A 14,174-nucleotide genomic window follows, 5' to 3' on the forward strand; every position below is an offset into this window, starting at 1 on the left:
TTCTGTTGCAGTTTAGATACAGTCTTAATTCTATCGTGAGCTTGAAAAGTTTAGGGAGAGGAAAGTCACGGTTTCTCTGTACAATGTGCGTACAATATATAATCTCCGCATGGAAATCGAATCTATGGCTGATTAAACTTGTGTTTCCACCACGCATACGCGAAAGCTGCCACATCGCATGGATGGATACTGGATAGGCATTCATAACATAAATAGTAGTGATATATTCAGGCGCGTAGCAACAGCGGAAAGTCTAGTGGTACCTCACTCTTAGCCGATATTTCCCGTCTTAATATACGTCATATATAGACAATATTCTGTTTGCATTTGCCACAAACATCGGTTTAGCAAATGAAACAGGGTACCCTAGTGCAACGTTTTCACGCCTACGTGAACTGTTGCCGTTATGATATGAAGCCGAGACTCTCTGTCCGGAATACCAATTCCTTCGTGGATTTCTGCTTGACGAGTGTACTATAGGAGACTCAACTTAATGTGCTGTCTAATTCTGCCCTATCGTTCGCTGTAGATGAATATGCTATTCCTGGTAGTAGTAGGTACATTTGAATGCTATTTTTAGGAATTTGATTGCCTTGTAGTCCTTGGCGCACAATACCTTAACACAGGGGTTCTTAACCTGGGTTACAATTATGGTAGCTAACACTGCTTGGACATTTTGATATAAATCCTACATCTTATTTTTTTGCCTGCAATCGCCGTTGTAATTTGATGCTAGGTGTAAAAACCCCACATCGTTAACTAATTCACAGATTGAAATGGGATGCACATGCACATAAGTACGAAATTTGGAATCCCATTTCCATCTTAATGGGATTTGAATGCTTTAATGCGTGAATTACACACGATAAATCTTCAACATCAAACTTAAGGCACTGGAATTGGTTGGTTGGTGATACATAACCGCATACAGGAAGAGGCTCTCCGATTTATCTCCTTATTCTAATTAGTTGAGGACCTTCCTTATTGCAGATGTGTGATGGTTTGTTTACGAGTAATCCCTAGTCAAATCAACTATATGGTCACCCACTGGGTCTACGGTTTACATGTTATTTTAGGAGTAAGTCTGTTATCAAGCGCTGAGTGCAGCAAATCTAATTTCGTCAAGATTGAAACCCGATAGCAAAGTGATCGCATTTTTTAAAAGTGGCTCTTTTGTGCTCACCCAATCATGAAGTTCAATTACTTTGATATTGCATTAGACAGTAACGGCCATAAAAGTGTGTAAAGTTATTTTGTTAAGATCGATTTATAGTATAGAAGAAGATACTGCTGCTGAATTGAAAATCTTTTCCCGCGCCAAATAGGGCAGGAGTCAAAACCGGGTTTCGCGCCCAATAGTTTTAAAAATCAGTCATGCGTAACATTAATTTCGACTATTTTTAACGTAATTTTATCTGCACGAAAATTCGAATTTAACATATCACAAGAAAGTAAGCTGCGAGCAGGACTTACCTGACATATTTTAGTCATTGATATAGTTGGTCTACTCTACACAAATACTTATGAAATTAGGTATTTTTCTATTACAAGTGAGAGAAAACAATGAGAGAGGTAAATTGAAATGGATCGATGATGCGAGAAAATGTCTAGATTTTCGAACATATCACCCCATAAAACATAAAGTGGCATAAAAACGGGTTAAACAAAAATGATCTTACGTAGTGTAATAAACTGAACTGAACTGAACTGAACATTATTGACTTCCACATCCATGCTACACGGACTTCTTAACACACCCATCCATATTAGCCTTAGTCGGGCACATCAAAGCTACAACAATATCAACAATGGTTTTGGTAATACCTAACTTTTCGAGTTTAGGAGCGTATCTAGTTCACGAACAAGTTATCAAGTCTGGGTGATCGCATTAAGCTTATTTACATATATATTAGTAGAAAAAGACAGACGCGCGTATTTCAAGTGTGGTTTCCTTAGCTACACACTCGATATATACCGGTACCCGTAGACGCTGCTAGTATACGCGAAGAAAAAGCAAGACGCTGCACTATGACATTTGGTGTCTCCACTTCTATTCTTTCAGTTTTTCTGATATCTGCACTTCGTGTGAGCTTGATTGCAGCGAGAACACGAAATACAGGTTAGAGACGCGCAATATTCTATTTTGACCATGCATCGACTGAATAACGATAGATTCCGAAGATAACATCGCTAATATTATAATCAATAACATTTCAGTGCCGAGAGGAAAACACATCATAACTCTCCCAAGGTAAGACTATGTTCTCAGTTAACCAGTGTTATAGGCCTACATGGTACTCTCATAATATAGTTGTAACAGTCTATTGCAGTACTGCAAACACAGCGTAGTTTCGATCTGGAGACAGGATTTAACGGAATTAATGGGTCGCTTATCATTCAAGCGACACACGTGATTCTTTTAAACTTTCCTATACCAAGGGTACCAAAGGTGGACGAAGAATGCATCCCGTGCCAATAGCCAACAAACACATATTGGAATTACTGCGCATGAGTGAACGCTCAATGTCGGCGCATTTGACATGATTTGACATGATGACATCGGCATGATTTGACTTCGCTCATTGAAAGCGCGACCCAGGTTTAGGGCTGTGCATAATGATCTGGGTATTTGAATCTGAATCTGAATCCTAATAATTCTAGTCGAGTATAGTGAGATATGATTATTTCAAGTACTGAAATTATACGTTCCTTACCACTTTTTATCGACGGGAATTATAGTTTCGATACTATTCCACCGTTAAAGGCTGTTAACTTCGATCAGTCGCATCACATCGTACGAAACATGTAGTACAAAGTCGTGATGGATAAGGATGAAAAATACCAAATATCGTTTAGAACAGTGGTTCTGAAGCTTTTTCACCTCGCGGACCGGTGAAATTTCAAAAAATGTCTGGCAGACCGGTGAACTTTCAAAAATTGAAATGAAGCCAAAATGTAAAGTATATGCAACCGTTTTTGCAACTTTATGATGCTAGAGTGACATTTAGAGGGTTTTGATCGTAATTAAGTATCTTCATGATGGCATCAATGTGATTTTATGGTAGTGAGTCTGCCGAGTCGAGGTAAAATTGCCTTGTCCAGATAAACGTGCTACAGTCGAAAGTCATTAACAATCTTTCGCGCCGTGGGTTTAACCGATCACGCCAACACGACTATATTCTTGTCTTTGACAATATCGAGAGAAGAAGCGTTTCTGAGTAAAACCCAGCACCTTGTCGTGATAATTTACTCATTGCCCACTGCCACCAGACGCTAGCTAATCTGGCAACTACGAATACAATGCGTGCCGCAAAAAAACACCTTACAGCAGCTATACCGGCCATGCGCAAATCCGGACCGAAAAATTACTTCGTTAGCCCACCCAAAAAAAACGTTGATTTTGAGCCCCAACAGGGCGATAAGCCAAACTTCCATGGGCTTCGCCCCCCAGATCCTACAGTTGGGTGGATGTTTTCACCTGTACTTGTGAGCACATTCATTCTACCCTGTGTAAGCAGAGAGTTTATGTAGCTTAATCGCGCCAATAGCGAAAATTTTCGATCATTCATGACTGAATCGGTAATGGACTAATGGCTGACGCTAAAATGCCTATTTCTATAAATCATGTGTATTTCTCGGGAAAAGGCACCTATAAGCAAGGCATTTATTGACACCAAATCGCGCAAAGCGCAAAACGAAATTGACAAATAATCTTTGACCCTTTTAAGGCTCGACCCCATCTCCAATTGGGCGGTTTGGGGTGCGCCAGTTACGGTCCTGCACAAAATGAATGAATCGAAAACGAATGATCGCGCGAACTGAACTGTTTTGCGATGAGTCAGCTCGTATCTATTCTGTACTTGTCGCCTTCAACATTGCATCTTGAAATTAGGGTATAAAATTGTAATATACCTGGCGGACCGGCAGGAATGTCGTCGTGGACCGGCACCGGTCCGCGGACCGGCGGTTGAGAACCACTGGTTTAGAACTCATTTTGTGCGGCCCGCGTCGGCATTTTACATTTTCAAGTATTCGATAATATTTAACTGCCTCATAGCTTTTTTTAGATTTGGGAACTTAAAATTCGCTCTAAAACTAATCCAAAACACGAAACTACTCATCAAACTTTACTATCACATCACTTTCAAAAGTAAGCATACGGTGGAAACTTAGCTATTACGTCACATTACCTGTTTATGATGGTAAAATCTGACCCGTTAATGATTCGTGACTAAAAATTGTGATTTGGAGTTGGGCGGGACCTATTATAGAATTACTCGAACTAGGATTGGATGGGTGAAAAAATAACATGACTCGAGTTGAGTCGGGTCCAACGTTACACTCAGAGAAGGACTTGCGCCTCGGAACGCCGTGACTTGGTACAATCACGGACGCAACAAACCATCAAACTATTATGGAGAATATTAATATACCAAAACGTCGTAGCTTGTGTTGCGTATCTATCCATCTAAGCAGGTTGGTCATGTATGGTTAGTTACATCCTGCGTCATCTTGGGTCTCTTAATCTGTGTGTATGTCCAATTAAAGGTGGCGGGTAACACCAATGGATTCTTCGGCGCTTAGACATTTCTATTACTATAGCACATTAATCATTATATTCAAGTTGTTATTGATCTGTTCCAATAATCGAACGTAAATTTAACGCTGATTTAATTTGACTTTGGTAATGACATGATCAAGAGCCTAGTTATCAGCAGTAATGCCCGAAACCCGAATTAGGCTGTACTGCTCCGATGCTCTGATATCAGATCAATCTTCGTTATAAAATATTCTACCTATAATTGTGGCACGTCAAATGGCATCTAGCTGCAAAATTATATACGTGACATCTTTCACGATTTCATGATGCATGTGCAGTTGTGCACTGTGCACTGTGCAGTGTTCACTTTCGCATATGATGTCTATACCTAATTATTTTGACATACTGCCAAGCACAACACAAATTTTATTCAAATATTTATAAATGCGATTTTTTTCGTGTCAGGCGTGAATTCACAATAGTAAATCACATTTTCACAATGTGTGTGGATTCCACACTGTGGAATGCCAGTCTGCGAGGTCCCGTCACATAAGGCCTGCTTGGAAATACATCAAACGCCCCTATTATGGGTGCTGCGACCCGCGGCGTCATCAAAAACCAGGTGATTGGCCCGCGAGCACATTTGAGTTTGAGACCCCTGGCTTGAGTGTGATGTAGAACTGACACTATATTCTTTGCGGTCGCATGAAAGCAACATATTTGAACTTCCCACGTCATTCATAATGCTGTGGCGTCATAAGGAGGTATAATATACGAATATTCGATCACAAATCGAATCACTCATCTACTTACTATTGCCCAGCTCTGCCCAGGACAGATTGTCTGGAGTGGTAGGCCTAAGCCAGTCAACGTGGCAGTGAATAAATGAAACAATGCAAAGTGTAAAGACGTATATACATCGCTTCATTTCCAGCAATGATATGTCGGAAAACCACAAACTTGTCATTGCGATAAAAGGTGATACTATTATTTTACAATGTCAATTCCGCGCTGAAGAGAGATGGTCGAATATTCAATGGTAAGGATTTGAATGAATATTATTATATGTCCTTCAAAACACATCATTCAGCTGCAACCATTCTTACTAAAGGGTGAAGTTCAAACATGGCGATGAAAACATACCTGTGCAGATAAAACCAAAGCTCGTTAATACATCCAACAATTCTTCAAATGCTACCATTGCGAACGCGAAGAAGAGGAACGAGGCGAATTATACCTGCATGTTGACAACATTCACGAGCGGTCCGGAATCTTACAGTTTTCAATTAGTAGTCAAGAGTAAGTTTCAATGATAACGCGACTCTTGGCGGGCTCACATTTGACCAGTGATGATGATGAACAGTGAACACCTGTCCGTCAGCCATACGCGGTGCTATACTACCAAGGGTATATCAAAGCGTTGTTTCTTTTTAACAGAAGAACCTTCTTGTAAAAATAGTAGTTGCTTCTACAATGGGCGTTGTGTCGAATCTATTGACGGGTTAGTATATTATTTACTATTGCGGAATATTGGTAGGATACTTTGCAACGCCTATTCAACCGTTAAGGTATAATTGCTCGTGCAACTCTGGATTTATTGGAAGACATTGTGAACATGAAGATCCATGTCTGAGCTTACCCTGCCTCAACAACGCAACCTGCATTTCCGAAGACGACGGGTTCAATTGCAGCTGCCGAATAGGTAACACACTGTTATCAATGCTCATAGCAGGGGTGGTCAAACTTTTGAGCTCGCGGGCCGCATTCAACATCTGAATCCATTCGCGGGCCGCACTATATAAAATTATGATTATATACCAAAACGCAATATTGGTATTTGATTATATAGTGAGGACATGGAGATGCTTATCCAAAACAAACTAAGCATTTGCTTTGATGATATCGTACATGCGAGATTTCATAGGCTGGTCGACTTCAATGACCAATTTGTCAAAACTATAGAGATGAAAGTCGGTGGTCCCGATTCTTAGAAAAGGATTGAAAGTTAAATGTGTGAGCAGCGATCTGTTAATAGATTTGCTAATTCCACTGTTGGTTCAGTTCCAGGACACACAATGCTGACAGCATCATAATCATGTTAGCTTCAAACACGCTTCTACTGTGTGTAGATAAAATACAAATACCCTAATTCTACGCATACAGAGAACGAATCTACCTAAGACACGCGCGAATCGTTTTTTATAAGCACATCACTAAAATAATTAAAACTAAAGTGGTCAATCTGAAATCACACTCGTGATCCGAATTATGTCAATCTCGTTTAGGAATTCTGTGATTTTTAGCAGTTGAAACCTTTCAAACTGCGTGCGCTTTGATATCGGGCTGTCGCCCCAGACATTAAACGTAACAAATAATATAGGAAGTATTTACCTTAGAACAGTGGTTCACAAACTTTGCAAGACACGCCCCCTTATGACGGTGAAAGATTTCGCGTCCCCCTTATCGTCATATCACAAAACGCCACCAGGATGCTAGTAAACCTAACGGGTAGTTTGATTGCATGGAAGGTTACGACTGTGGATGAGAGATTTTTAAATAGGAAATTCAGACTAAATACAGAGCAATTAATATGAATCGGATGTTAATCGCGCCGAGCGCGAAAATTTTTTTCAGTTGATCTCAGCTTCGCGCCCCTCTTCAGATGGTTTCATGCCCTCAAGGGGGCAGGTCCCCCAGTTTGAGAACCGCATCATGGTGGAAAATACTAAGAAAAAGTTTAATCAAGTCCCTACATTAATTCGATTTTTAGTACGCATTTTATCAATATTTTTTAATAAGTCTCTTTAGACTCTCGTGGGTCACACAGAACGGTGTTGCGGGCCGCATGCGGCCCACGGGCCGTAGTTTGCCCACCCCTGGCTTATAGTATAACAATGCGTCACCGGTCGTTTAAGTTCATCAATGATCATGATCGTAATTCGGTCACTACGGAAGTTCACACTTACTTTTTTTTCACTAAATGCCATTGGCCTAAAGTAGGCTTACCATACGTCCTCTTTTAAGAGGATTTGTCCTCTTTTTTGACTTTTTTGAAAGTGTCCTCGGAGGACGCCCTTTTGTCCTCTTTTTTGAGATTTTGTCCTCTTTTTTGAAAATTTAGGTCAGATATAGAGGAAATTACGAGTGATATGCCGCAAATTAGCGCAGAAGTGAAGCTCCGGCGGGTATTTCGGAGGGAAAAGCGGTGATTTCAGGTCTGAGCAAAATGAAGACCTTTTTTTTTTAGTCATCCACCTAGCAATGTGGAGTGAAAAACGTGTTTTTGAGCTCTGAGCGGAAGTGATGACCTTTTTCTTTTTTTTTTTTTTAGTCAACTGATCATGAAGCGGGTGAAATTGACCGGTTTTTGAGAATTCTTCTCCAGTTGTGCATGTCTGAAATTTCTGAAAAAGTGTCCTCTTTTTTCATTTCCGAAATATGGTAAGCCTACCTAAAGACCAAATTTTTGGGTTGCCAAAATGCATGAGACCAAATTCGGCTAGAAATTGAAATAACGCAATATGAAAAGTTGACTATATTTCGAGAGAATATGGTACTCACTATGTAAAATTCCGTCACTTCACCATAACCAAACATATAGTGTCCCAGGCATGCCTAGATATAGACTACCTCCAACACTTCGGTAAAATTGTGGACTCGACCTCGGTTGGCTGATGTGGAACGTACCACTATCAGTAATGATACAGATTGCGAAGGCGATTTTATCCATCATGTAGATGCCATGGACGTGTGACTTTGGTTTAATCAGACAGCCAGTGGTCCTAGCAGTAACTGCTACCAACCTTATATAATTTGTGGTTGAGATACAAAATATTCGCGAAGATCTTATTAGTGGTTCTAATATGATTTTCCCCGTAGCATGACTCGGCATGTAAACATGTTATAACTCGCGCAGACAACTGATCTGGGATGATTAGTTAAATAGCCTGCTTCTTCTCTTCACCTTCCCGGCACAATTTCCAAAGTAATCTGAAATTTTCGGGTACCTTGTTACGCTTCAGTGATATCGACGACCAAAATTTATATAGGGTTTACTTATGTTTGTTGTTCCTGTTGGTGGCTGAACAATGAACATGCCAATAGTAGAGCTAGAGATCATACGTTTTTACAGACGTTTCGCGTCTACACCAGATAAAATGACGGGACAACGAAGGGTATCCGTGACATCCTCTAATGACCTTGGTCTGAATTTTCGGATTGTCCTGCAATTGTATTGCAAACCAAGCTCAGATAACCTCATTTGTAGGCTTAATAGTCATTAGCCAGGCACGACGTGATAATCCTAATCTCAGTCCTTATTTACAAGGATATGGTGGCACTATGTGCGAAAAAGAAGTTTGCTCGCCGAATATATGCGGCGTTGGAGGGATATGCCAATTAGAAAACGGAAAAATAAAATGCATATGCCCAAGCCGTCTGGCAGGAAGTCGGTGTCAATACCGATGCAGCAGCGGCTCTGGCGTGAGTATCATTATCATACCTATATATGGCTGCTGGCTATGTAGCCCTACACGCTCTACTGCTGAACTGTTCAGGTCTTCACTATAAAGTAATTGAAAACATCTGGATGATTGAATGCATTTATTTGTCGCACTAATGCCGACGATAGTTTTAGTTTCAACATTTCCTTTCACAAACCCCCTAAAACTATTCCGCGAACCCCTAATGGGTCCATGGACCCCAATTTAAGAACCCCTGGTCTACCATATCGACCTGCGTTAACGATGGAGATGCGAAGGAACCGTTTTATGGATTATCGAGTTCAGCGCATATGCTACCTCTTCAAGCTATCCCGGGGTTTTGAATATCTTGCGCGAAATCCTATGTCTTGCGTCTGAACCGGTGTGGGATTGACCATGAGATGACCTACCGACCAAGGAGTCGGACGCTCTGTTCTACCATCACGCTATCTCGTCAGAGATTTTAACGATTTTCTGAGAAATCCCTATTTAGTGTGATGAAGCTGTTATGAGGTATGAAATTACATACATCGCTACTTTCGCGGAGACCATATCCATATATATTTTGCGCAAAGCTCGACGAACATTCTGAAGATGAGTTATATTAAGCATAATTTTGATAAAAATGTTGTACACGATTTATATCGCGGTGCAAGTCTGAGGTTGGTTCTGGTTTGGTGTGCCAAGGGTGTATATTCACAGGCGTATATCAGGAGTGGTACACGGGTGGAAATACACATTCTTTTTCTGTATGGCAGGGGTTCTCAACACGCGGTCCGCATCAGACGTTTATTTTGCTACCAGCAACATCGTCGATTATGAAAGCAATTACTACTAATATGGTATTGTTACATATTAATATCGGTAGTTAGCTCTTTCATCGCACCGTCTCTTTTTTATTTGTTGATGACTGGGAAAGGGAAATTAAACCGCGAAAACTGCCATTTCAACTCAGCGTTGAACAATAAATTAGCTTTCGCAAAGATAAATGGAAAACCGATATGTCTAAAGTCGGCTGCACACTGGCTCACGCGACACGACAAAACGAGAGAATCGTGCCTGTCTACGACAAAACGATGCACATTGCACACGGCGTTGTCAGACTTCGCAACACAGCGTCGGCGAGTTGCGGGCTCAGTCGCAATAGAAAATAAGCACGCGCACTCGTTTCGACGGTGCTTTTGCACCTTTTCTAATCGTTCAAATTCTGAATGAAACATTCTCGTGTATCAGATGCGTAATTCATCTTGGATAACGGTGAAGGCTGTGCGGGATTGAGGCAATGCGAAGTATGGTATCCAACAAGTACAGAATAAGAATGGTTCACGCTCGAGTTGATAACTTCAAGTTGGAAGCACCAAAAGGAAGATATTGTTTGCGATTGCGCATCTTTTTTTTCCATCCTTTATTTGATAACGTTTTTAAGAGGAATCAGTTCGTCCTTCAACTGTCCTTATTTGTATTTCGTGTTTCTACTAATTGATTTGTACGCTTTTAGTGATTTTGATTGTTTGATTACTCTTTAATTATCTTTTCCCAAGTGTATAAGTAGCCCTCGTTACCGTTGGCTCGCCGCTCCTTTACATCGAGCAACGGACGAGCAAGCACTATTGTGAATCTTGCTTACGCATCTTTGTGTTTCACATTATGCCTCAATCAGTATGGAGCTCATGGTTGTGGTAGATTAAATACAAGACTGATACGCAATGGTTTGCCTAGTCCACGGTAGCAGATTTTAGTGCAGCAGACAGGATTCGACGCCTGCTAAATCGGCACTCATTAACAACGGAGTGTCGCGTCGAAACAATTCACAATAATGCTGGTCTGGAATCAATTCGCCATAGTGAGTCTGGAAGCAATTCGCCTTAAAGCTCATTCAAGCCAATTTCTTCAAGACTCTCCTCGAATCGGGCGCAGGCATTTAGTCTGTATTCAGGACTCTGCTACTCATCGAGGATTGGTCGACTCTGCTTGCACCGAATCTGCTATATCTTTTGTTACATTTGGTTGAATGATGTCGTTTTCTATATGAACGGAACGGACGATTGTGACCAATTCCCCAATCTACGTTTGCCGTTGCGAGGGTCAAGATTCATCCGTTTTCGTCTTCCAACGTTTGGTGAACAGTCGTTTCGATTGATTGACATATTCAAGATCGTTACAAAGTTGAATGCTGTCAACGCCGCCTCCACGATTGCGACGATGGATTTACCTTCCCATATGATAACGAAGTTTTAGTGACAGTGACAGGATTCTTCTGACATTGATTACCGTCATCAAGCATTTTGGTCAAGCGTTCGCCTTGGAGCCGCGTACCTATTCTCCGTCTTCCAACGTTCTCAGCACTTTCAGATCTGCTGGACGCCTCTCTACCATTTTAAGGTGGTATATTCTCGTCACTTGTAGAGTTGCTGGACGCCTCCGTACGATTGCAGGTGATTTATTAGTATCACTAGTATAGAGTTTGCTGAACGCCTCTCTACAATTTTAAAGTGATTGGTTGTCATCACTAGTAGAGTTGCTGAACGCATGTCTACCATTCAGAAGTGATTTATTGAACGTCGATGGGATCGAAGGCTGTATAGCTTCTAATGCGATGGACGTTTGACATTCAACCTCAGTGTATTGAAATGTAACTGTAACATTAGTCGGGAATGGAATCATCAGTTCGCCCCTTCAGACCAAATTTAGTTGATCTCGGACCGAGTCGCTTAGCCTGATATGGCTTTAATCGGCTGATCCATTCGAACTATTCGGTGCCGACGTTGACTGGACGTGATATAATTATTACTTACACTTCTTTGATTTGCGCCCTCGAAACCCTTGGTTCTCAGAAGTTGTTACGTGACCACGTGGGAACGTGCCATTTCGAATTAATATCTGTATTGTACAGTCGTCGGACCTATGCGGTCACAGATTTGTGTACGCTTCTGAGTACTGACTCCTCCGATCGTTTTACTAATTGATGCAATTCTGTTGACTGGGTTCAGTCAAATGGGGGAGTGTTTGCGATTGCGCATCTTTTTTTTCCATCCTTTATTTGATAACGTTTTTAAGAGGAATCAGTTCGTCCTTCAACTGTCCTTATTTGTATTTCGTGTTTCTACTAATTGATTTGTACGCTTTTAGTGATTTTGATTGTTTGATTACTCTTTAATTATCTTTTCCCAAGTGTATAAGTAGCCCTCGTTACCGTTGGCTCGCCGCTCCTTTACATCGAGCAACGGACGAGCAAGCACTATTGTGAATCTTGCTTACGCATCTTTGTGTTTCACATTATGCCTCAATCAGTATGGAGCTCATGGTTGTGGTAGATTAAATACAAGACTGATACGCAATGGTTTGCCTAGTCCACGGTAGCAGATTTTAGTGCAGCAGACAGGATTCGACGCCTGCTAAATCGGCACTCATTAACAACGGAGTGTCGCGTCGAAACAGATATATTTCATAATGAGATGGCATGATAATAGACTATGTTCACATTACAAGACGAATAATAGAATGTGTCATACTTGGCATCTCCCTACTTAGTGGGTAGTTGATGTTCGACCAACACAAGCAGAGATATACCCGGAGACATATATCATCAATGGAAGACATAATCATCGAATTGAGTTTTCTCGCATTACTTAAACTTCAGGAGCTCTATGTACTGATTTTTCGTTATGCCACACTCTCTTTCAGGGTTATTGCAGATATTCGCGAAGAACTTGTCTAATCAGCTTCAGAGACAATACGACGATTGAAGATTGCTCGTGCGATGATAACCGACAATCAGGCGATTTCAAGTGCATGATGAAATCAGGTAAAGATACATTCAATTTATTTCAACAGAGAACTTATCGAAATCAAGAAGCTCATAATCAGTGTAGGGATGGTGCGAACCTCTGAAAGGTTCAGGTTCGTGTGAACGCGAACCTTTTTGAAAGGTTCTGTGTGAACAAAACACGAACGTGAACCTCATGACGTCACGTGACGTCATATTGCTAATTCCAATCCTATCTTTCAGTGAAGTGATAGCCTATATCGTACAGTGTACAGCTGTACACAATACCTAGCGACGACTCGGGCCACATAATGCCACAATGCTGAGGTACATATTGGCGTTTTAAACGTCGCCAAATGTATCTACTGAGGCAATCAAGTGATATAATAATCCCATAAAATCAATATTTTCCGTCGTCTAGCCAACAATTTCGACGACGACTCACCAGGGAATAAAAGCTTACGCCTTAACGGTCTAGCCCAGACCGGACAATGTATTCGGCGTCTGAGTATTGCTACATTGATATCGAGCAGAGTGTAAAACAGGTTTCTATACTTGCTACCGATTTTACTCCATTAACAAGTTATACAGCAGTTGCCAACACCTCCACCGTACGGATTTGGATTTAATGATACAGTGAACCTATGCAGTCAAGATTGACCCTGAACTCCTGCTAGATTTTTTACATCAGAAAACGATATTAATCTCATTGATTGGGGGAGTAAGCATCATTGCTGACTACGCATTTCGCTCGTGATGTTGTGTGATTGCGGGTCAAGCTCACAGCAGAGAGTCACTAAATGTTCACAAAGGGTAATAAAGCTGGATATTTCGAGCAAACATTTGTAACAAAGCAAGTAAAACTTTTGAGATTGTCAAGGTGCATGGTCGTTTGGTCGTTTACTGTTGATTTTTATACTGCCAGCGCCATGCATTGAGTGGCCCGCAGTTGAAACGCAATAAATTTGAACGAAAAATGTCATAATGAAGTGAAAATTGTAATATACGCGAAAGGTTCACAGTGCAGAACCTACCAAGGTTCTGGTGAACGTGAACCTCTAAATTTCCGAGGTTCACACACAGAACGCGAACGTGAACCTCGCGTTCACACCATCCCTAAAATCACTCTCTCCACATAATGAACACAATGCGAAAAGATCGATGATGCAGTTCAGAAGTTGATCGTAAAGCTTCTAAAACCCTGCATATTTTGCTATGTTCCGGTTACGGTATACAAGGAGTATAGGGATTTCCAAAGCTTGTCAACGTTACTTCAAGTGGAAGAAGAAAACGAAGGTCTGAAAAGTACTCTCGAGACTGTATTCATAGCAAAAGGGCCGAAAAGGGTGGTGCGCGAAAACAGATCCTAACTCAGAATTATATCGCG

The 14,174-nt window shown here is 41.1% G+C and overlaps 1 protein-coding gene across 1 annotated transcript in view; it reads left to right on the top strand.

The window, feature by feature from the left end:
- Nucleotides 1–1,926: 1,926 nt before the first annotated feature.
- Nucleotides 1,927–14,174, top strand: part of LOC145457688 (uncharacterized) — a 34,555-nt gene continuing 22,307 nt past the window's right edge. The window contains exons 1-8 of the mRNA XM_080335956.1: nucleotides 1,927–2,119; nucleotides 2,218–2,251; nucleotides 5,475–5,579; nucleotides 5,652–5,839; nucleotides 5,978–6,041; nucleotides 6,109–6,242; nucleotides 8,868–9,022; nucleotides 12,706–12,826. Coding sequence (XP_080192082.1) covers nucleotides 2,029–2,119; nucleotides 2,218–2,251; nucleotides 5,475–5,579; nucleotides 5,652–5,839; nucleotides 5,978–6,041; nucleotides 6,109–6,242; nucleotides 8,868–9,022; nucleotides 12,706–12,826 — 892 coding nt within the window. The 5' untranslated portion in view covers nucleotides 1,927–2,028. The remainder of the gene's footprint in view (nucleotides 2,120–2,217; nucleotides 2,252–5,474; nucleotides 5,580–5,651; nucleotides 5,840–5,977; nucleotides 6,042–6,108; nucleotides 6,243–8,867; nucleotides 9,023–12,705; nucleotides 12,827–14,174) is intronic.

This window comes from Botryllus schlosseri, chromosome 15, assembly GCF_051294905.1.
Source record: "Botryllus schlosseri isolate E-star chromosome 15, Bs_hap1, whole genome shotgun sequence".
Classification (NCBI taxonomy): domain Eukaryota; kingdom Metazoa; phylum Chordata; class Ascidiacea; order Stolidobranchia; family Styelidae; genus Botryllus; species Botryllus schlosseri.